General features: G+C 41.0%; 1 protein-coding gene across 6 annotated transcripts in view; it reads left to right on the plus strand.

The window, feature by feature from the left end:
* Positions 1-25,651, plus strand: part of mdga2a (MAM domain containing glycosylphosphatidylinositol anchor 2a) — a 203,606-nt gene that overhangs the window by 49,742 nt on the left and 128,213 nt on the right. For all 6 annotated transcript variants that reach the window (XM_034228593.1, XM_034228594.1, XM_034228597.1 and 3 more), the window contains exons 2-3: positions 13,371-13,510; positions 23,334-23,508. In XM_034228593.1, coding sequence (XP_034084484.1) covers positions 13,371-13,510; positions 23,334-23,508 — 315 coding nt within the window. The remainder of the gene's footprint in view (positions 1-13,370; positions 13,511-23,333; positions 23,509-25,651) is intronic.

A 25,651-nucleotide genomic window follows, 5' to 3' on the forward strand; every position in this document is an offset into this window, starting at 1 on the left:
GGTATCATGAGTATTTTCTGCTGTTTTATACTATATTTTAGTTTGTTTGTCTGAACACCTTGTTTCTCTTGTGCATTAAGAACACTTGTGTTAGGAGATGATTTAACATTACATAGGATATACAGTATAACATACCATGTACTGTCCGCCCTCCCATGCCACCCTGGCATGACATCTTGCCCCCCCTTTGCCACCCCATGTAAAATGTTCTAGAACCGCCACTGCATTGTAGCATCCCAGAAACCCCTCTGTTTCAGCCCTGTTTCAAAAGTTCTGATTGTGTATCTTTGAATACAAATGAGCTGCTGCTGGCCAAGCCCCTCTACAAGATGATTGGTTTAAAAACACAAGGGTGCTCTAGGAGGAGATTCAGATCCTTAAGTGGGCGGGTGTTACCCCATAATTGTTTCCCAACCCAAAAAAACATTTTGACATCACAAAATGGCCAAAATCTGTTTTAGACAACGTTTTTAGATAAAGGGATCAGGAAAAAAAGAAAGAGAAACTTTTTTCCTGAAACTTTAAGAATCTCTTAACACAAGAGGGGGGGGGGGGGGGCACATATTTATGTATAAAAGTCAAGACATGATTTTTAGGCAACTTTTAACACATTTATGATTGTTGAGGTGGCAGTTTCTGCAGGTACTTAATATATCAAAATGTGATTAATATGAAGCACAGCAATCCCAAATCTTATACAAATTATTAAATCCGGATTTTTGTTACATTTGAAAGAACCAAAAATCTGGCCAGTGTATTCATGGTTACACTGCCAAAGATGTACTGTCACGTGTTAACATATTATACATTATCCAGAGGCATAACTTGCAGGTGTTGACTACAATGGCAGCAGTGGAGAAATAACATTTGTTTGATTATATTTCCACTTACCATAAAAAAGTACAAATATTTTCAAAGAATAAAAGAACAGTCAAACATGATTGAATACTATATTAGATTAAAGCTTGAAATATTGACTTGACTGATCGATTGGTGGATCGCTTCATTGTTTGAGTAATTTATTCAAGCAATATTCCCCAACCTCTGCTTTAAGCTTTTCCAACGTGAAATGTGCTGCTTTACTTTGTTTTGTGCGGTAGTAAACTGAATACACCTGATTAGTCAATCAACAGAACATCAGGCGGCAAGTGCTTCATCGATAAACCGTTAAGGTAACTTTCAGGAAAAATATATAAGATTCTGTGGTAGTGTCACAGCACTGGACATATTGCAATGAATCCTTACCATTATTGACACAATGTGCTACAGGACAGAATTAAAAGCAGAGATTGCAGTTTGTTCCCTTGTATCAATACTGCTCAAAATATCAATTCAAACTGCTTTAAATATTCATAATGCATAGTTATAGTAATTTCAACACTTGACAACTCTTTTCTTTGGCTTCTTTAATGTGTAAAAACTGTATATCATTAAATTGTGCCTGTTATGTTGGACAACAAAAGCTCTTGAAGGCATCACATTGGGCTCTGGAATGGGCATTCATTACTATTCTTTAGACATTTATATAAAAAATTACCCTCTCGATCAATCTTTAATCCTTAGTAAACCCTTACAGAAGATGTGAAGTACATTTCTAATTTCACTGTGTATCCGACAGTGTAAGGAGGTGGATGTGTGTGGTGGGAGTAAGTGGAGCAGATGGGAAGTTCTGGCACGTTCTTCCTGAACACCAAACACCAGTGATGGCGTGCCCTATGAGCCCTTCACTGCATTACAGTCCATCTCTGTCTCTTTCTCTGACACTACGTGGGCAGCCAAGGATAACAGTCAATGAGCAATATCAATTTACGTAATGGACTATTAAACAATGTGCTTCACATTTAGAACGGCTGCACGGGTGTTCAGTGGGAGTTTGTGCCAGGAAGTGCGCTGCCATGATGAGCGCCCTGTGAAATGAGACGCATTAGAGTGCTCTGCTGCCTCCTTCTCCTCCTACAGTCGCTCGGCTCACGACACAGATGCCCGACTTACTCACCCTTCGCTCGCCTTTAACTCCCAAATGTCAAAAATAGCAATCTGTTTTGTACACAGCATTCAATTTGGACATCCTCTTGGATCCGACCCCCTGTTGCATTTTGTTGAGTGAGGTTTTAAATAAGCTAGATATTTCTTGTTTTTTCCTCACTAGCTGACTCATTTCACATCTGTTGTTTACAAAGTTAGTAACTCATACTAATAGATTTATTTGGGGTTTTTGAGTAAATCTTTGAAGATTTTCTAAAAGTAGCTCCCTCTTTTTGTTATCTCCCTCTATACTGGAGTGGATCAGGGAAAGTCTGGTTCACACTAATTTACATTCAGACAAACAGGAACAAAATCAATGCAATTGATTTAGACACAATCCAGTTCCACAGGCCGCTCAGGGAATAATTGTGTTTGATGGATGCCGTGTCAAGTGCTTTATGAAAAGTTGTACTTCAAAAAGGTAAAGGGTATAAAGACGTAGTAAACGGGATAATTGTATCCGTTTTTTTATTCCATTACGTCAGATCTAGGATTTTAATAGAAATCAACTCAATTTAAATTCACAACACACTACATCATTGCATTTAAGCATACTACCAAGTGCACTCTTTTGATTGGTCGCCACTAATCCATGATATGCTTTGCTCAAGGCTACCTCAAAACTGGCATCAGAGGAAGGCAGAGTGTGACTCATCCACTTTGCCCACCCACGGTCCCCCAGCCCTTGATGGAGAAGTAGTTTCCCTCCCTCCAGGCCACAGCAATGATATAAAGCTGCTCGCATTTCAGAGAATATTATATATATACATCAATATGTAGAACTCTTACTGTCCCTCTCAATCTTCGTTTGGAAAAAACGACTTCCAAAGAGGACAAATCTTGTTTTTTTGGTATCATTATTACTGTAGTTATCCGCACAGAAACTTTATTATTACTTTATATCAATATATATAATAGATTCAATATGTTGCTTTTTGTGTTAATATCCTTAGTTGATGACTATAAGTGAAGCAGCAATTCTGGGATGCTAGTCAAAATACATTAGACAAAAATGTATAATAAATACCATTTGTGTCTTATTTGTTATATGCGCAGAGATAGCTCTGGTTATTATCTAATGCCATCATTACATCAAAAATACACATTTCCAACGCTTTTTTAAAATATTACAATCAAAACCAATGATGTTACCATTAACCTCACTGTGCTTTCTTTCTATTGCTGATTAGCAGATGTTAGCATGTTAACACAATGAGAGAGTGAACATTGTATTGCTAAAAAAGTTCTTGGTCAGCCTTACATTTCCTTAGATTATGTTACTAATGCAAATACTGCCTCATAGCAGGTGCAGTAAGCTGTGTTGAAATAAGAGTAAACACTCATGTGTGTTTAGGATTGTAAATAACATGCAATACAATACAGTGTATACTGTTAAGTCTGTTGTTTGTTTATGCAAACTATAGGGTTTGCCGTTTGTTTGGCGGTCACACCCAGGCTAACGGGTGGTCACTGATAGTGAACTCATCCGATTGCACAGTGGGTGTAGTCGTGTTCATGGGAGGTTTTTAACCACCTTCTTTTGTACTTTTTGACATTTTAAGCACGTTGCGCAATGAGTAAAGTACCGGAGGTAATGGAAAATGTTGAGCACGGTATGAAAGACATTCTTTGAATATGAGATCAGGGGGTCTGTTCTTGGAGAAAAAGCACCACGGGTCGCTTGTGTGCATTAATAAAGCCGGACTCCCAGCCCTGAGTTATAGCTTGAAGTGAAATTACATCCAAGGGATAACAGCTTTCTTATTATGTTGTCATCTTTTAGTAGAACCCGCCCCCCCCCCCCCCCCCCCCAAACACACACACCACAGACTATAACACCCCTTGCTGTTAAATACCAACCAACTATGTGCAATATGTGCTATATGTGCAATATATATATGCCGTTAAAACTGTGCTATATATACCTGGCTGCTAAATCCTAAGAACTGTTACAGGATGTTATTTTGAAAATTATGTAACTTTTAATTTTTTATTATATTTATTTTATATTTTGTATTATATCATAACTTAGTACTTTTTAATGCATGTGTCTGTGGCTCTTTTTTCTGCATACATGTCCTCTCTGTGGGACTAATAAAGGTATTCTTTTAGAATTATTTTATTAATTTGGAATTATTATGCCTAGTTTAGTAGTTTTAAAATAGTCTCAAATACTATGGGTGACCAAATATTTGATGACAAAAAATGCAATATTCAAATTAAAATACATACAAGTCTCTAGTTAAATAATAATTTCACACTATACAGTTTTCAATGAATTTTTTCCATCTTCTACTTCGTCTTCACATAATCTTTTTCTCTTTCTTCAAAAGCCCAGTGAGTGTACAGGATCGAACTTACTTACGTTTTCCTCCCAAATGTAGCAAATCCCCTAATGAGGCTTTAGGCGCTGCTATTTTTCATCTTCATCGTTTTGGCTGAGCTGTATTTAACATCACATGGAATAAGCACACTTCAGTTAACAAGACTCGGTGGAAGAATTCAAATTCATTAACTCTCAAAAACTCTCAGACCCAAATTAATTTGCACAAGACTGCAACAGTTTGTGTTTTGTGATATTAAACTACGTGCAGAGTCAATTGGTTTTGATTTGTGTTGAAGTGCTGCAGTGCAGATGACTTGAACTAAACAGGCATTTCCCAGGCCTGTGCTGCTCATATGTGAAGACATGTAGCCTTCGTTTCCAAGAACGTAGCTCAGTGAGAGATCTCTAAAACCCATTTCCTGCCTGGCTTAGAATAATGAGGTGTTGGAGCCTGCTGGCACGGCTTAGTATATATACAGATCCATACACACTCAAAGACATGGACATATGCCCCCTGAAGGTGTTACGGATAGCTGCGTATTGCAAAGCCAGCCAGCAGGCAGCACCGTCGTGTGGGCATTGATAGGACAATCAGTTCACGCTGAACCCGCCACAGCCAATCACGGGACAGTTTCTTGGCAGGAAGCAGCCAATCTTCACAGTGTTGCCAGATACTCTATCCTCAGTGAGCTGTTGTTGGCGCGCTACTAGCCAACCATAAAGAAAGCCGGTGCCTTGCGTCAGCCAATCGTATGAATGTTGGCTAGCGTCAGGCCTATCGACAGAGACCTGCCGTGTGGTTAAAGCCAATCTGGGCTTTATCCTTCCCTACAGATGTCCGATTAGTGTTGTTTAGGGAAATCAAACTGCCACAACAGGCCCGCTATGCCAATGTGGCAACCTGAATGGAGAGACTGGTAGAACGGGATAGGAGGAACCCAAAATGGCCGACTTTGCTGTACCGCTCTGATACCGCAGTGAGTGTTGTAGCCTTGTTGGTAAAGATTCACACCTCAGCTCGATGCACCTTCTCAACTATACCATGAGCTAGCAGGCGCTGCTTTACTGTCGAGGTCTTTCTTTAATGAGGTTCTAAATTTACAAGCATGTAGTCGTAAAAAGGCCTGCAAGTTTATCCCTCATAAACCCGCGCTGCAAGGACATGTTCAATGATCTCTGGTCATGCTCACTTTAATGGGTTTAAAACACATATCTGCGCCTTAAATGGACATAGGTATTAGATCAGAGGATAGTACAGAGGCTTTTAGTAGCACTCGCGCTTTCTGTTTACACTTTTATCTTGTTTTATGTTGCTGCGCTCACCACTTGCAGTAGCAGAAAGTGCTATCACTGCCCATTGTAAAATACAATTAACGAGAACAGAACAGATTACCTCAGCTTTCCTGTTTTACGACACATTTTAAGGCAAACTTTTAAGATTACTTTTCTTTTGACTATATCGTTGTGAATGTAACCGATTAATACAAAATAAGATACTATTTGAGATTTTGGAGCATGTTTTGAGGCTTTACCTTTTTTTCACAGAGGACCTGTCCACGTGTTATAATAGCTGAAGCGCAGGTGTAATCAATAACAGTTAATTACTGTGGTCCTCTCACTGCAGGTGAGCTAATGTATTGTGCTAACTGGCGCCATTTACCTAAACAATATGAGTTACACCTGCGCTTTTCCAATTCTCTATTTCAAGCTTTTGTATAAATCTATTTAATTCTTACTTCATAGTCAGTGAGTAAAACCGTATAGTTTTTTCTTGCAGTGCCTACAAATCCTTTGCATAAGAGCAAACCCTTAAACATGTTACTGTATAAGATGGACACTGTGCACGAATGATAAGCGGATGACTAGCTCAGGTTTGCCATTAATATACTCAAACAGACTTAGCAAAAATATTTAAATTAATCAGATACCTTTGTGAATCATATTTTCACAACTTTTTAAAGAAAAAACAACCAAAACCAAGAGTTTAATTATTCTCATTTGTAACGTGGAGACATACAATCTCTGGCACTTTTTGGTGGCATTTAACTTACAGCATAACATGATTATTTCATCTGTCACTGATTCATTGAATGTTGATAGTCAAACCTATTGTCTCAGCACTGGAATCTTGTTTTGAAGCAGATAACATCCTCATCCTGTTGTAAAACTTGCGTCAAAACACTTTGGAATTCAATCTTATAGCGGTTTAAGCTCAACAAGCACAGAGACAGTGAATGCAAGATGGTGGATTTAGTGCATTGAGTCACACATTTGCAATCACTGAGCTAGAATAAACCTTCAGTGTTACTGTAGGTAATGCATGTCTGTTCAGTGTGCTTGGTTTAATGCTTACATTGTGTGCAAGTGGCAGGCAAAGCTGAGTCTTCCCCTGCACTTCTCCCTGCCTCACTGCTGCATGCTTCAGCACCGTGGACAGAGACAGCAGCTTTACAGCACTGCTGCAAGCCCGGCAACGAAGTGCCTCTGATATCCTGTACCGTTAGTGCTTGCAAATGATAATTCAGATTAAACCAGGCTCGTTTGTGTAATTTTCTCAAGCTGGTTTGCATAAAATAAAGCTTGCGTGAACATAATGGTATGTATGTATACATTCAGGCCCCATAACCCCCTGCTGCGGAGCGCCGTGATGCGGGATCAAAGATGAATCTGTCCTCTCAATCTCCAACCTTCACCCGCCACAGTCGTCTCTCTTCTCCCTCTCTCCGTCTCCGCAGGGGTTTGGCAGCTTCACACTGACCTAATTTGAGCGTAACAAGGTGTGTGCACGTGGGTATGTGTTTGTATGAATGTGTGTGCATTTCTGTCCTATAAATAGAAGCAGCTGTGGAGGTTTGTTATGTGCTCCCACAGTGTCCCTGTCCATCGAATAATCAGACGAACAAATGTGTCTGTGTAAATGAGCCATCCTGACTCAAGTACCCTCTTTATTACAGTAAGCTACAGTTCTTACCACACAAATATCTCCTGACACGTCCCTCTTGATTGTAATAATGACTCTCTTTCTCGTCTGCTGAGCTGCACAAACGCATTGTGTTTTCTGTGACGCTGCAGTCTCGTATGAATGTGTGTGTTGTTGTTTTTTCCCCAGCCCACAGTTCACACTCGTCGTGATAGATGATCTGTGCTGATAGTGCGAAGCAGGATCCATACAGACTCTCATTTACAATAACAGTGTAGGCTGAGGAGTGCATGCGAGTGCATTACTGTGTGTAATCAATACGCTCTGACAACCCCTGATGTAATAATATGTGCTGCTGGCAAACCGTTTCTAGGCCCTCCACACATGGATGACCCCACAGATGAGCTGCTTCTCAATTATACAGTAGGCAGGGGCCGGGTGCAGTGTAAGCTTACACTTTCTAAAGCATGGGGAAACATTATTTATTGTGACACCTTTGGCAATGGACCATGTTTACCCATTCTCAAAGTTAAAATCCATTTAATTCACACTGATATAACCAATGTCAGTGCACTGGATCACACCGTTTGACCCATAACATGACTCATGTTCTCATTTAATTTGAGCAAGTCTGCTGCTGTAGATTTGAAAAGGGGGAAGATAATACCAATCTAGTTCTGTAAGTCCTACTATGGTACTATAACCTTAAACTGGTTGGGTTGTACATTCAATCTAATGCTACCCTGGTCTATTTTCAATCTTTAGGCTCTACGGAGAGTTTGAGAGTCTTACTGTTCATTATTTTTATGACCCACAACTTAACCGCCTATGTTCAGTCCCTCCACTCTTATAAACCTTGTTCCCAGCAGCAGGCAGCTCATTTCATTAAAACTCTAAGAAACGATATGATGTCTGCATTACACAAGTACAGAGATAGGGTTGAACATAGTAGAGCTTTTAGCTGATAAAGAGCAAGACATATTCGGTGGAGACTTTCAAAAGTTTGCCATGACATCATTTTAAGATGCTGTAACGGAGGTGATCTCTGGGCCCATAGATCTCGGCCTCCGTTACGGGTTGTATAGCTTCATTGTTGGTGATTGTGTTCACCTGGTGCCCTGTGTTGTCTCCTCCCCCCTCACCTGTGTCTTGTTCGTTTGATTGGTCCTGACTCCTGTGTGTATTTAGGGTTCTGCTTTCCTGTTAGTCTGGGTGTGTGTGAGATCCTTGTGGCTGCTGACTGTTCAGGGAGGACAGTCATCATGTGCCCATGAGGAATAAATGCCCACACCGGGTTATATTTGAACTCTTAGCCTCTGCCTCCTTGCTTGGTCGGGCCGCTCAATCGTCAGCGTCACAGATGCCAATGTCAATGGTCTTAGTAAAGATTCTTCCACAGTTCCCAGGTAGCCAAAACCAAAATATATATTGCCGGTTTAAACTATAAATGATCTGATATTAAATGCAGAGCACCTATGTGAAAGTGCTATTTACAAACAATCAACAGTTTGACCAATATTTTTTATCTAATACCATTATGTTGCACTTGTTTGAGCAGTTTAATAACACTAAGCTTGTTTTTGTGTTATCACTTAGCTTATTTATTTTGTCATTGTGTAGTTTTATCATACAAATGAAATTGACTTTCCCCCCGTGGCCCTTTTTATAACAAAATACAAGTTTTCTTTCGGTGTGCCTTGAGCTGAATCGATAATGAGTTTAGCGTGATAACAAAAACAATTATTTTTGAAAACGGTCACGGTATGCATATTGCATGTTTCCCTCCTTCTGCTTCCCACTATCTGTCTCTTGCATTGTGAGAAGGTGATTACGGAGCCAGAAAAAGGAGCAGGAAATGGTTAGTGGTCCTGAGGGGGTTGGTCCGAGGACATTAAGCCCACAGCGACAACGAGCCGCAGCTGTTAGACTTTTCTTTTTTTCTTTTTTTCCACATTCATTTGTTTGTCGAATTGAGTCTCTACAATTGCCAAGAACCCTCTCTGCCACTCAGGCACTCCAGAACCGCGGTGACAAGGCTGCTTTTAGCCAAATCCAATTTAATCTCCTTTGGCGGTAGTGGATAAAGCTGTCTCCATCCCCCCAACTGAGGCCAAGGAAGGCTAGTCACTCCAGTGTGAGATGCACACACACACACACACACACACACACACACACACACACACACACACACACACACACACACACACACACACACACACACACACACACACGTTCAGACTAAAGAGGAAGAGAGAGCACTAAACTAACATCCTAACATGCACAATTGTTTCTGCAAAGCCACTTTTGTTCTCCTCCCTTCTCCTCCCTTTTCTTTCCCCGTTGTGTGTTTTCTGCAGAGAGAGAGAGAGAGGGGGGGGGGAGAATTATGTCACTGTTATGGAAATGAGATAATGAAATAAAAAGAAGAGGCATATCTGAGACTCCTGTTCCTAGCCTGAAGCTCATCTGCTTCCTTTTTGTTCCACTATGAAAAAAGTGTGTGTGTGTGTGTGTGTGTGTGTGTGTGTGTGTGTGTGTGTGTGTGTGTGTGTGTGTGTGTGTGTGTGTGTGTGTGTGTGTGTGTGTGTGTGTGTGTGTGTGTGTGTGTGTGTGTGTGTGTGTGTGTGTGTGTGTGTCATTTGCAACAACGCTGTTGAATCGAGTGCTTGTAGAGCAAATAAACAAGTGATTCCAGAATAACTTTGCATTAGTTTGACTGGGGAGATCCACTCGATATTCAGCATTGATTTTCATCTGCAATGTTTTGCACTCCTCACATCAGTCTGAGTGGCAGATATGCTTCTTTGGTCATGTCATTGCTTCAACATGACCTCTGCTCTGCTAACCACCATGCCACTCATCTTGTATTAATGCTCTGGAGGGATAGTGGCTAAAAGAAAGTGGTTAACAAAAGTCTAGTATTGATTCATTGTACATGTAATTAATAGAATGTTAGCGGGTGTTGTTAAGATCCAATTGGAAGTTTACACGGACCGCTGGGGGTTGAGTTACTCTACATTGCTACTGTGGATACTTTAAGTGCATTTAGCTGACTACACTTATTTGATTTTGGTCAAAGACACCCGGTGGAGATTTGACTAATGGTGGGGCTTTGGGACCCTGTGTGTTGGTCCCTATGTGCGTACACACTATTCACATCGTGGCCGAATTATGTTTGCTTCTCTGCTGATTTAACGTCAGTGCCAAAACAATATAAAAATGTGCCCAATAAAGACACTGACTGCCAGCAAGCAAATATGGATGTAAACAATGCACCAATAAAATAATTTAAAAAAAGTGTTACAGTATGAGGAAGGAAAAGCCTCAAGGATACAGCATACACGATGAGTTTTACTCTGAATGTAATCATGACTTTACATTGTTAACAGGAAAACTCCACAGGGTACCTTTTTAAGTATAATAATTACAGATGCAGGACTTGTAGTAGATAGTGCTCAACATTATACATTTCCAGTGTATACAATAAAATCCCAGTCCTTATGACGCACGTGTATGGGATGTAGTTGAGATGTTCAGAGGTATAACCAGCTATGTCTGGCCTGCTATGCTGACTTGAAAGCGTTGTCTATCACCCTTATGCCCTCTACCAGGACATCTTTTATCTCCAACCTGTCAGCGCGTTGACATCTCACTCTGTGCAACCCCCGAGTCCCATTATCCACTGTTAGATGACTTTTCTGAATACACTAAGGGTAGCTATCGTCGGTATATCAAGTGGTTTTCATGACAACTGAACAAACAGGAAATGATGTAATGACGGTGATTTCAGTTCACGCTTTGGGCTAAGCGATCTGAGGTCTTAGCTGTAAAAGGTTATGCGAGAACATTATGGCGCTCATTATGTATAGTTAAAGAGAGGGGTTATTTGCTTTTGTTACATAAAAAGTGTGTTTATGTTTGTAGGAGTCGCAGCAGCAGCTATAGCGGTTGAAGATCATTAATTACGGGAGTTTCCCTACTTTCCTCCAGGACTGATAGTATGCTGCGGAGACACTGGCTCATTGGAGTAAATGGCATTAGCACTTTGTTCGCCGCGTGCCCTGGGGCCTTGTTTCCAAGCCTTTTTTTTTGTATCAGGCGGCAGCCTTGCGTGAAGCTCCCTTACACTACAGTCTATTTCTCAGGCTCTTATCCCCCCCTATGGAATTCCCCACCAGTGTATTCATTTCCAAATGGAGAGACGAGAGGGTAAGAGCGAAGGAAAAGGTCCAACGAGGCTCTCAGAGTTCATCAATCTAGGTAGCATTTAGAAAAGGCAAGACAAGCTCAACGGGGCATTAAGCTAACAAGCTAAATGAGACAAACAGCATGGCTGGTAGCAGGGAGGGACAAGTAGTTAGCGCGTGGCTAAGGATACACTCTACTTGAGACTCCCATTGCAGCAGTAGGGAGGGGAGGAGTGTCGCCGCGCTCATTAGCATCGCAGCGTGGATAGAGGTAGAGCCGATCTGCTGCCGGGGCTGAATCTGTAGAGAGGGGCCCACACAGGAAGAGGCTCCTCCGACATGAAAGGCAACACCACAGTCTGCAACTCCTCGTGATTCCTGCCTGATTTCTTCTTCTTTTTTTTCATCTTCACCAATTTGTAGTCCTCCTCCTAATCATATCCGATCTCTAAATCATCTCATCCCGAAACCTCTTCACTAATCATGTAAGTTGGAGAGGAATACATGCCTAACAGATGCTAGTATTGTCAGGGGTCGGTTACATGTGACTGCGCCTCCACAACTCAGTGGAACTGATCATTTTGGGCGGTTTACCTAAGATAACTTGTTCCTCCCTTCAGTTTAACCCCCCACCACTTGTGTCCCACTGAATGTGGGGCTGTGGACAGATTTGAATGTCCTTACTTTCTCACAAAGGGACATTATTGGTGGACAGAACCAGAGCAGTAACTATGGACGGAAAGCTGTGGGAAGACTTTTTCTGTCCTGAACTTGTACCACAGTATGCCTATTCTCATGAATAGTAGGTTTAATTTGCCCATTTTAAAGCTTTTACCTTTTTCAAATCTGTAATTGTATTACATTTGGAAATGGAAATGAAAAGGAGAGAAATTGGAAATGACTTGTTTTGCAGCCCACTATCAATTGTTCACAGTGGGTCATTTCTTTGACACTGCATCTGAATTATTGCTGATTACACTGGGTAATTTAGTTGAGATGCTAAGTGAATGTCACTTTCCGTCTGAGTGGAGAGAAACTAATTTGGTCAACTGTCATTTAGATTGAGCAAAAGGGCATCAGAGAAAAGTACAAAATACTGTAGAGGGTCACAAGGTCAAATATTGAATCAAAATCTCACTCAAGTAAAAAATAAATGTCCCACACATTAACTCCATCTCATTTTGTAAGGTTCCATTTGAGAATTTGTTGTGCTTTGAATTTTCCCCAAATGTCTTTCGCATGGTGCCTTCTTAGAGCCAATCAGCATGCTCGGTCATTCTGAGGTTGCATAGTAATGGCGTGTACTTGCATTAGCATCATTTTTCACTCCTGGCTATGCCTCTAATTTACATTCACGCATACATACAGCTGTTTTCCTATGTTTCACCTTTGTTAGTGTAAATTAGAAAAACACATATTCATTAATCATGTGAGTAATGTAAACAAAATCAGCTCGACGTGATCAGCTTGGTGAACATTTTGAAAAAAGGGAAATTAAAGCTGTTTTACAGAATTGTTCATACTGTGTTTGGCAGCGCGAGCCCCATCAGTCCCATATTGTGTGAAAGTGCTCCTCTCACAAGTTACTACCAATGGAATCTAAAATTGGCAGTGAATAGCTTTCCCAAAGTAGCTTTCCTCCATTTGAATTCAATATGCTAGCAATATTTGAAATGCTACACTCAAAGTAAATGCTATGAAAGTAAAAAAAAGAGTCAATTATTTTCTTTTACTGGTATAAATAACACTAGTTTGTTGTGTGCAGTACAAACGCAGCCACAGCGCTTTAAGGAAACCTTTTTTTCCCACTGAGGCAACCTCTTAATCAATACACAATCTATCTTGGTAATCTACTCATTCCTTAAGAAATGAACTGAATGCTAACACACCTTGTGCTTTTTCTTCTCCGCAGCACCTCCGAGCGTCCGCATTATACACTCGGGGCATGCCTGTAATGTGGAGGAGGAGCGGCACACGGAGAGAGTGTACACCATCCGAGAGGGAGAGACCCTGGAGCTCACCTGCCTGGTGACGGGCCATCCTCGACCACAGGTAAAGAACTCATCCGCCCTGAGCTGTCATCATCACCGAACCAAAATAGCCCCGCATGAATCATGGGACACGTTGCTAATTTAGTCTCTCCTTCCTGTCTGTTTCTTCTTTCCTCACTCTCCTTCCAGCTTGCTTTTTAATTCTCCATTAGCGCCAATGAGCGGCACACCACGTTCCTCTGCACTAAACCAGCTTAAAACTTTAATCCTTTAATTATTGATGGTTTAGGTTGCATTGTGCACCTGCGTGTTGATAATGAGAGCTTCCGGAGCTAATGAGAATGTGAAAAACAAAACAGGCGAAACATCTGCCAAAACAGGCCACAGTGTAACGAGTGTGGGTCATGTGAATGCACGAGGGTCCCCTGCAGCAGAGAGGGAGTTCTTCTCAAACTCTTTTTATTTACCGTTGTGATCTGAACCAATTCAAAAGTCTTCCAGCGTTTTCTGAAGGAAATAGGCCGTTCTGGTTTTGCCTTTTACTTACTGCTCTTTCATCCAAATCTATAAAAAGACAAATTAAAAACAAAACAGATTTCATCTACTTGTTTAGACAAAATACCGACTAACTTGATCCACGCAGGTATAAATGTCAGCTCTGCCACAGACGACCTGCCCATCACATTTTCTCCTCACAGGGCATGATTTGCACACACTAACCTTTCGAACATTTATCGAATGTTGTTTCCAATTTGCCGGTCAACTGAAAGTTTACGTGGGAGTTCAGCTCCTTCTCGGGACAGACAGCGCTGAACTTCTTTACATTCATTAAGATAATTCCCCTGTTGATCGATAGGCAGGGGGATTCATTTGTACACTTCCCCTCTGGACGCAGAAGCAATAGAGAACATCGATTTTTATATTCACAATTGAAAAGGTGAGGCCTCTTAAATTAGCAAACGAGGTTCCGACATCATCTTCTCTTCCCGTCGAGGGAGGGGTGGGGGCAACTTCACACTCATCATCGCTGTCTTTCCTCTTAATTAGAATTTGTGAAAAACAGAGCAGAGCGGGGGAGGGGAGAGGAGTGGGAGATCAAAAGCCTTGCGAGGCTGTGGCAGGAGAGCAGGATCTCCTTTGAAACCGAGTCATTATGAGACTCATGCAGATCCCCTGGCACAGAGGGTCTCTGCTGTGTCTCCCCCAACTCTGGGATGTGTCATCTGTCCCCCCCTCTGGTTGTGCCATGGGACCGCGGGGGGGAGGAGAGGAAACGTGCATTCGGGAGTAGACGAGGTTACCTGGGGTGGCAGAAGACCCACGGCTGGGTATGTGATGTTGGTATGCGACCTCTTTGGAAACACACTCGCACGTTGATACGGCAACAGCGACTCATCTTTTAAATCGGAGTTAAATATTAATCCGCAGAACATGTTCCCAGTCTTTCTTTGCCCCAAAGTTCCACATTTTAATTGAGTTTAGTTTCTTCATCTTTCAAGAAGTGTGGGGAGAAAAGTAATCAGTGCTCTGATTAAAGCTATGGGCACAGGTTCGGTTTTAACCTTTGGTGGGGACATTTCTCTCCAACGGTGTGAAAAGTTTAGTGTGAGTGTCCATACTTACTTACTTCTTCTTGTTTGTAATATACTGCTTTGTACTTGTTCTCGCCATCTGTTCGCTTGCTAACATCCTCAAACCAGGCCCATTATCTTAAAGTACAGATTTTAGTTTCTGATTCATAGAAACATTTTTGTTTTATTAGGTTATTTCACATTTGATATATGCTTACAAAATAAATGTTGTGAGGACATTTATGGGCAAGGCAAGCACTTTTCAACACAAGGCAATTCAAAGAGCTTTACAAAAAATGAAAGACATTAAGAAAATGGCATTTAAAATCAGTCATTAAAAAGAAAAGCTAATAAAAGAAACATTAAAATAAAAAATACATGGATAAAAGTTACAGTGCAGTTTAAGATATGAATAGTTCAATTAAAAGCAGCAACAAAAAGAAAAGTCTTCAGCCTGGATTTAAAAGTAGTCAGAGTTGCAGCGGACCTGCAGGTTTCTGGGAGTTTGTTCCAGATATTTGGAGCATAATAACTGAACGCTGCTTCTCCATGTTTAGTTCTGACTCTGGGGACAGAAAGCTGACCAGTCCCTGAAGACCTGAGAGATCTGGATGGTTCATAATTTAGCAGTAGGTCAGAAATGTATTTTGGGCCTAAACCATTCAGTGCTTTATAAACCAGCAGCAGTATTTTGAAATCTATTCTTTGACACACAGGAAGCCAGTGTAAAGACTTCAGAACAGGAGTGATGTGATCCACTTTCTTAGTGTTAGTGAGGACTCGAGCAGCGGCGTTCTGAATCAGCTGCAGCTTCCTAATAGATTTTTTAGTGAGACCTGTGAAGACACCATTGCAGTAAAAGGTAACTTGGTTCCCCTAATTCATCTTCCCTAGAGATTGTGTGATTTTCATTTTTTTGACTACTCTATCGTATCAGTTTCATATTCTTAGGCACATTTTGCATTAAAATGTTGTTGATATTGACGGAATTAACAATACAATAATAACTTCTGATACTCTTGGAAAAATAGCAGTGGGATATGGTTAGGGTATGTTGCCAACCAGGTTGTTTCTGTTTTTAAAGTGGAATTTCCTCCACAATATGCATCTTTGGCATGTATTTATGTCCAATCTTAAATACCAATGCTACAGGTTTAAATATATAAGAAAAAATTACTTTGATAAGAAAATACCTTTTTTGTGTTTGGATTTTACTGAAAATTCTGCTTCATGTGAGGTTAGTCTTCCACCTTTTGCTTTTGGCATTTAAATCAATGTTAAAATAAAATGCTTTAACAGTGAATATAAAAAAAGCCTACTAACACCTTACACTCAAACTTAAAATCAATTGACTCTTGATTCACCCCCTGTATATATTAAGTTTGAGTTTAACTTTAAATACCAACCTCTTCAAATGTACAGCTGCTCATTTATTTCCCAGGCATTACTGCTAATGCTTTGCAAGCTGTCAATGCTTAGTGTAGCCTGAGGGGAGTTGGATCAACACATCAAGTCGCCCCTATATCTTACTCTTTAACTTTTATTAGAATAGGCTACTTATTGCATTAAACTCCAGACGACTTGTACAGACCTTACCTGCACCACCAAGTGTAATTCCTTTAATAAACTCATATAAGATCATTAACAAATATTGGTTTGGACAATTCATTAGCACCTTCCCATTGTCATGGACACACAAATCGCTGAGCTGTCATCTGGAATACTTATAGAGAAGTTAGCAGTTAGAGCTACATTTAAACATTTTTTAATTTTTACACATACATTTAGTCGCTCTCTTTTTTTGCTTGATAGAAAGGCCACTGCAGCGGGGAGGAGTTGTATAGTGTGTCAACGTTTCACTCTGACGCAAAGTTTAAAATACATTGCTTCCTGTGCAGCTGTAATCGGGGTTGAGTACAGAAAACGCCATCCGTGATGAAAAGTAAAAGATTCCGGGCTTTTCTGAACACATTCAGAGCTTAAGCCCTGTAAGCTCGCCCCTGGAGCCGCTTATGATCTACACCTAAGCTTAATGGGAAAGCAGTTTCTCCCTTCCGTGGAATCATTCTCAATTTAGTTTTTCTCCAACAACTTCTATACCAGCCATAACTTTAACTACACTCTCCATCTGCACAATGATATCACAGTCAGGCAAGTCACACTACTCGATCACTGTAAATGCCATCGATTAGTTCTGCATTAGTAAATCACAAAATAGCTTTTTTCATCATTACTGTCCAAATTCCCCTCTCCCTCCACGGCTTTGAAATACTACCAGCTCCCATGATAATACACAAAGTGACGGGTGTTGTGCCAAGTTCAACATCAGCACCTTGAATGACCAACCACATGGCAAATGAGGCCATGGTCGGCAATTTTTGTCACCGTTTAATTCTCCTCATGCCTATCAATATGCACACTTCTTAAATTACACGGACGCCCCTCAGGCCCTCCTGCTGATGGAGTCTCTGGATTGTGTCCAACCAGGCAGCAGCTCACACACAGTGGGCCTCTCTGACATCCACCCACTCATCTCGGAGAAAAAGAAAAAAAAGAAACGGAGGCTTTCTAATAATAAAATCATACGTGCATCCAACCTCACACACAGACACACAGGCACACTCAACACTTGTCTGCCTTCCTATTTAATTGTCAAATAAATGTATGTTCCTGTCAGTCACCAGCACATCGTATAATATGTGCTTTTTTCCACTGTGCCTCTTGGGTTTGGCATTTCAAGTCGTTGCTGAAGGCTGTGGAGGAAAACTGGGATTGCTGGCATGTGGCAGGCTCGGGGGGGGGGGGGGGGAGTTCAATCGTCAGAGGTGCAAAGGGCACTGGAAGGATTTGAGGAAGTTGCCTCTCTGAGAATGATGAGAGAATATCTTGAATGTGCTTTTCTCCTCACTCCCTGATTTTTTTATTTTTTTATTTAGTCACTCTAGTGCCACTCTGAGGCACAGAGGTGATTTGAGCAAGTGAGAAGTCCGGTAATTTTCTCATAGACTTCTATGCAATCAGACTTCATTTTGTAACCTGGTAAACGTTGTCGATATCAGCATTGTCACAGAGGTGATTTGAGCAAATATGCCTGCAGGTACCTCCAGGTACCTCTATAGGATCTATAGAGTACTTCTACTATCTGTAGAAGTCTATGAGAAAATGACCGGACTTCTCACTTGATTTATACCCTCAATAAACATTTTCCTGATGAGTTTAAGGTCTCAATTTATAGTAGTGCATTTTTTCAATACAGCATAATGTTCAATAATTAGATCCAATGGTCCCATTTACTCTAAAATCGAAAGCAAGGCGTGCTTAAGGGCTGAACTACCTTGGGAGTTACAGGTCGGACTCGGTACCACAGGGTGTTGTCCAGTTTAAAAGACCTCAGTGTGTTGGTCCTACAGCTTAACCCCAGTGTGTTTTCAGTTCATTCAAGTTAAATACAACTTTTTGGTCTCCTTAAAATGGTTGTTTGTGCTTAACGCCACCCTCTTATGTCACAAAATGCCATCAAGTCATCGAAAGCGTCATGGTGGTTTACATCATGGTGACTGTCCACTTCTTATATGCAGTTTATGGATACATATATAAAAGACAAACAGATCCATTCTCTCTCTGTCTCTCTCTCCATCTCCATTCAGTGCCGGCAATTTTATTAGATGAATCAATTGGTAGAACATGAAGTTAATCTACTAAGAATTTTAACAACTGAGTCATTTATCAAGCAATGTTCAATATTATAACTGTGTAACAGCTTATCAAATGTGAAAAACAACTCTTTCTCTGCTCTATATCAATGACAATTGAATATTAATGCAACTTGAAGATGTCACCTGAGGCTTCTGGAAACTTGAGGAGCATTTTTCACTTGTTGCGACATTTTATGGATGAAAGGATCAAACATTTAATCAGAAAATTCATGAATACATAATGCTGAAAATAGATATTAGTTTCAGCCCTGCTGCTATTTTATAAACAGATACAAATAAAACCCTTCGTCTCCCTTTTATCTTTATCTCTATCAGCACCACACACATACAGATTTATCTGTTCATACTTTCACGGTCACCGTCCTCCAGCTCGGTTCATTGTCTTTGATGCCGTGAACAGACATCAAAGGGTCCCTGATGATGAAGCCATCTGCCCCCGTCTCCCCTGCCCTGGCCTCCATCCATTATGTCCACACTGCTTTGTTTGAGTACCAGGCTCCCAACAGCCAGCTACACCACATTGCAAACACCTTTTCAATTATTGGCTGGCCAGATTCAACTCGCAGCGCACCAGGTCAGCGAGTACAAATAACCTGACCTCGGGTCCAGGGACATTTCGCTTTATACAGACCAATTGGAGTATGTGATCTGTTTTGGATGCTCTCATGACAGTCCGCCTACAGTACTGGTGTCTTCAGCAGATGGTGCTTTTTTCAATATGATTTAACTTTCAATTTCTGCACTTACAAACGACAATATCAGCTCTGTTTCAGATCTTCCCATTGAACTAGACCCTGTCAACACACCCGCGGTCATTATTATTTATTTTTTCAAAGTCAACTTTATTGTCAATCTTTCAGTTTGTGTGTACAGACAGAGAGATTGAAATGTCGTTTCCCACAATCCCAAATACAAATATATATATATAAAAATATGTATACAAATATATATATATATATATATATATATACATAAATACAATCAACAGACATTTATACTCGATAATCTACAAACTGCAGCACTCTAACATATCGGATGTAGCTCAAAGCCAATGAAAATACAAGCGAGCCACCATTTTTTTAATTTGTCAAGGGTGTTTTGCCTATACTGTAAGAGATCCTGATTTCTGTTTTTATCTCTCTTCATTTTCAATATCAAACACTTCACTGAGTCATCTGGTCATCCAGTATTTTTCTAAGGGCCAGTATTTTCTAATATAGACCTGTGATTCGGACCCCCTGAAGCTTCTCCTGATCGCTTGATTGTCATGCTCAACCACACTTGGCTGCACCAGCGAGCGGCACAGACCGCCTTCGGTGCTGGAAAAGAAAAAAGATGGCAAGCAATTAGAAGCCAGTCTGTTGTTAGGGAGAGGGAAACGTCACAGCAGGCATTATGGGAGATTCACTGAAGACGCGTGCTCTGGCATATGATCCCTGCATAACAACAGACACTGGGCGCATTTTAATTAGCTCTCGCCGTAACATCGCAGCATGTGTGGTCGCAAACACTGCTGGGATTTTCAGTTGGATACTAATCTACTGTAGATGAGCTTTTTTTTAACTTTTCTTGTAAGCAAACGTTGATCTTTCTATTGGGATGTCGTTGTTGTATCGACTCTGCTTATCCCTGTGGAACTAAGTGCTGTCATGTATTTAATTAAAATAAATATGCAAAAATGTGCACAACTTTTCTAAACCATGCTGCGTATTACAGCATTTAAATGTCATGGTAATAATATATGCACCAGATTGCAAGGGAAAGACACGAATAATCAACTTCTACCATAAAACAGGAGATGGGTGGTACATCCAGTATAGTTTGACTAATTCCCCAGTGTATACTTATGAGCACCTCCAGAGATTCAGCTGAGAAAAGTGACAAAAGTGCAGCAAAAATAGCTTTAAAAAAACTCCACCTGGCTGCCAGTGGGTTAGGAGCGCCAATTATCATATTGCTCAAATCCGCCAGCTCCTCTCAGATCAAGAGTATTTGCATTGCACCAAGGAGAGTGAAGAGGGTCAAACTGTTCTCACCAGGCACACTTCAGGACTCCCCCTGTGGGCAGAGGTGCTCAGATGTGAGGAGTCAAAGTAGTGGAGTAATGAAAATAGCTCCAGGGTACGGGGCGAGTTGAAAGCTCACCGATAATGTGGTCTGCTGCTGAAACAAACAGCCGCACTTCCCTCTTGAAGATATGAAGAGTTTATTGAACACCCACCTCTTAGTATCACTGCGACAATGCACTTATTGACACTGCACTTTCCTAAAACTCAAAGCTCTTTACACAAAAGGCAAAGGAAATCACTGGGGGTATAAGCTGGTAGAATAAGGAATCCTGCTGAGGTCGCCATACGCTAGCTTGCTTTGTATTTGCATTAAGGGGAAACCGGGGCGCTGTAGGAGAGTGACACAGAATTCCCAAACTTCCTCTAATTTATAACCATAACTTATTTCACTTTGGGGCTGCTTTTGCTGAACTCATGATGTCCCTAACTGTTATAATTGGTCTATTTTCTAACAGCAGCAACGATCAATTGCTGAGTTCGGGCTTTTTTCATGAAGTCCTTTCTTTCAATGTCTCTTGGTGCATTTCCAGAAGGCCAAGTGGAGCAGTTTCAGCGCAGTGTATTAATTTAAAAGCATTTATTTCCAATGGTTATATATCCACTTAAAGGCTATATAAATGGATGGTACATAACCTCCGTCTGGCTACAGAATTGTATTTTCAGTGAAAGAGGTCGGAGAAGAAATACAGCATGCACATTCTTTGTATTTCAAGGAAGCTAATTTATTTCTCACTCTCCGAACGGTAGCACCCCAAGCAAGACTACAAATCTGAAACTCCTCTGATAAACTTCTGCTGCATGTGAATCCCTCTCCCTGTCATCCACTGGCCCCGGGCTACCAAAAAGAAATAGGAAAAGGGCACCATTATCAGGTTTTGGACAACCAAGCTTTCATTGCCTTTTTCCCGTCTGATTGGAAAATGACCAAACTTCTAAAGTGTGGTAACCCCGGGCTGGAGTCGTCATGGTTAAAACCCCCCAGCTAGAGCAGCATATCTCCCCGGAGAGCACCCAATCTTCATCCCTCCATGCTGTGATATCCCTGTTCTATCTGATGCTATCTCTCTAAAATGGTATGGTATCAGAGATGATGCTATCACCGTACAGTGTGGAGATATTTGATTCTAATTCATAGCCTCCTCCTGCTTAGACAGAGATATGTGAGGCTGTGCGAGTAAAGCCAGTCCATCTGCGGCTTACTTAGGGAAAGGGATTGAACGGTGCTTTATGCTCCGTAGCTGCCTATGCGGCCCCCAGGCCAGAGCAGTCACAGTACCTGTTCATACTGTATGCCTTAATGAGGACAGGAGAGGCAGATGATGGAGAGTCAATTATAACCTCATGTTGGAGAGTAACACTATTTCACCTTTCATTACACCTCAATGCCATGGGCTAACTGGGTCTCATCAGTTAGTGAAAGGTACTCATGCTAGAAGGCCACGCTGGTGTCAGTCTTGTGTGGAACGAAGGAAAAAGGGAAGTTAGAAGAAGATTTTCGACTCTAAAGTCCTCCGTACTGCGGCATTTCACAAAATAGCTCTAAAACAGGGTGTTCTCCATCAGTAGCTTGTGCACCCAATCTAATACAAAATACAGACAATATAGCAAACATGCATAAAATAATGTAATTTTTATCTCCTGCAAATTCTCAAGTAGTGCCTCTATTTATCTCAACTACACAGAGAACCCAATCATTATTTGAAAAAGGCTCATATTATAAGACAGGACTTTGATTGCAATTTTCGGATCTGCTTCCATTTCAAAGGAATGATACAAATCTTGCTGAGAGTTACGTGTGATGATTGATATATATCTGTTGGATACATATTCAACTACACACTGCAACCGGTTTGCTTAGCTTAGCATAACAACTGGAAGCAGGGCTAGCCTGGCTCTGTCCAAAGCGAAGACAATCTACCTCAAGCTAACTTCTAAACATGTTATATCTCGTTTATTTTATTCATTGAAAAAAGGTTTGGAAGACAACACCTTTTGTTTGAATGGAAGATTATGTGGCTAAGTATTCCTTGACAAGGGAGTCATAGATGTTGATGTTGTTGGCTGATAATGCAAACTTAACACTGTTGTTTCCATTTTGAGAATACAAGTCTCATGATATACTATTTATTTCCAGTCACTTCCTGTTTTTGTTTTACAAATCTCTGTGAGTAAAGCCAAAGACATTTGCTAAGACATTTCACATTAAAGGCCATTCAGTTGCTCAAAGGGCATACTCCAACCTTTTTAATTCGAGAAAAAAAGAATATATAAAACTATAAAAATATAAACTCAAAGCTTCAGACTGGTATAATAATTATATTATTGCCCTGGAATTGAGAGCTATTTGAGTGATGGTTATTCCAAGCCTTCAATGTTTTTATGACTTGTATGAGTATTTGAAGACTTGCTATCATTTGAAGAGTTTGTAGTATTATATTATTCACACTGTTTATTTCCTTTCTAACTGAAGCTGGACGCCTCACTCTAAATCTGAATCTATAGTCATGTCTACTCTTTGTTCCTCGCAGATCCGATGGACAAAGACAGCGGGCAGTGTGTCGGACCGTTTCCATGACTCCAGTGTGTTCAACCAGACGCTCAACATTGCAAAGATCCTGAGGACCCAGGGGGGGCGCTACTACTGCAAGGCTGAGAACGGCCTTGGATCCCCCGCCATCAAGTCCATCAGGGTGGACGTCTACTGTAAGTGCCATGTTACCATGAAAATGCACCCTCTGTTATGTTTCTTCTATGGAGGCAGACCTTGAGAACAGTACGTTTTTCTAAAGGTGTGATTGCAGTTTGTATCTTTATTATTGTGCGAAGGACTCGCCACAGTGTCTATCTCCTTTCTAAGTCTTTGCTATAGGACACATTTCAGAAAGCTGTGACCCTGAGAAAGGTGTATATTCACACTTCTGAATATGCAACAAAGTCTCTTAGCGCTACAGTTAAAAACACTAGTGCCGCTTCCACCATAGATACCTTTTAAATTGTAAGAAGCAAATATGCTTTAGAATAAAGTTCTTAAAATAAATATGATGTGAATGAAACAAGTTCTGCAACAACCCAAATATTTTTTAAAGTCTTCAAATAAAATCCACCTATAAACGGAGACATCTGCAGCACAGACGTTTAGTGTTGATCAGTGAGAAACATATTAAAAAACGTACAGCCTGATTTAGCAGCGTTCCATATTTATGCTTTGAAATAAAATGTAGTTATTCAGAGGTAGGGCATCCAAAGAGACCCCTGCGCTCTCCTGAGAATGTTAATTAAGCTAAAACGCTTTTATTATCCCATCGACTGCAAGTGCCACCTCTCTATTTTTAAAGTTTCAGTTCGACGAACGGTGAAGGCTCATTAGCATTCATCAAAGAGAAACAGTGATTTAGTGTTATTGTTTTTATTGATCGGGCATTGATTGTCCTATTTCACCTCGCATGTGGGTGGAAGAGTGCCGAGACGGGGGAGCCGCTGCCCTTTCATCGCAGTCGCATCGGATAGACTTCCAACCACCAAGAGTTTGTATCCAATGAGTAATATGTGGCTGTGTTCTTATCATCTATATCAGGGGTGCCCAACCAGTCGATCGCGATCGACCGGTCGATCGCGGGGAGATTCCCAGTCGATCGCGAGATGTGTCTAAAAATAGAACAACAACATTCTGTTTTATCGTTAATGTCCTATAACATAATCTTCCCGTGCCAGAATAATGCACTTGAACGCATCAAAGCTTTGTGATTGGCCGGCGTGACCCCATGTGTCGGGGCGTGGCTGGTGAGCAGTGGGCACTATTTCGCTGACGTTGTCCGTGTCAACAGGAGTGACAGTCCGCACACACACAAGACCGCAATTATGGCAGAAGCAAAAAAGCCCAAAATATATAATTTTCACTCCGAGTGGGAGGATGATTATTTTTGTATCTATTCCAATTCAAAGTCCATCTGTCTCATCTGCAATGCGAACGTGGCTTTATCGAAGAAGGGTAATTTAGGAGCGGCATTTCAAAACAGTGCACAAACGCTACGAGACGGAATTCCCTCCTAATTCTGCCCAACGCTCCCAAAAGGGGAGGGGCCTGAGAGCACAGCTAAATGCACAGCAGTCCATTTCCACTGGTTAAGGATCTGCAGTATTTTATGAAGTATTCATCGTACAAAGGTCAGTTTTATACAAGTAGAAGTGTGTATTTACCTGGTAGTAGGCTGTCAGTAACTACGCCTCTCTATTTGGACTGGTAGATCTCGGCAGACTGGCAACTTTAAAAGTAGCTCTCGGTTAGAAAAAGGTTGGGCACCCCTGATCTATATCAAGGAAAGTCTTTCTGACCGTCATTCATCTTCAAAAAATGCTGCGAATTCGGAAACAAATCTAGTTGTTGCGCTTTTGAACGCCTCCTTAAATGTTCACTAGTGCTAGACTTCTTTCGTCTCTTCTCATCTACTCTTTCCTCATTACATTTTACATTACATTATATGTTATTTAGCCGACGCCAACTTACAGTACATACACTTAAATACCATGGATTTCATGCCTATGGGAGCAATTTTTGGGTTGGGTATCTTCTTCAAGGACACTGCGACATGTTGACTGCAGAGGCTGGGATTGAACTCCTGAGCCTCTGATTGGTCCCCTGAGTCAGATCTGCCCTCCTCTCCTCTTTAGACTCCCTCAGAAGCACTCAATCCTGGCTTTCTTTTAAATACAAAGCAGAAAAATAAAACAAACTAATATGAATCTAATATAATCAATGACCTCTCCCTCTTAATTTGTTGCCAAGCATCCAATTTTCAGTCGCAGAAGAAAAAACCAAACATATTTTGCAGTAAATTAGCTCCACTCT

The sequence above is a fragment of the Gymnodraco acuticeps genome, unplaced genomic scaffold (genome assembly GCF_902827175.1).
Source record: "Gymnodraco acuticeps unplaced genomic scaffold, fGymAcu1.1, whole genome shotgun sequence".
Lineage (NCBI taxonomy): Eukaryota > Metazoa > Chordata > Actinopteri > Perciformes > Bathydraconidae > Gymnodraco > Gymnodraco acuticeps.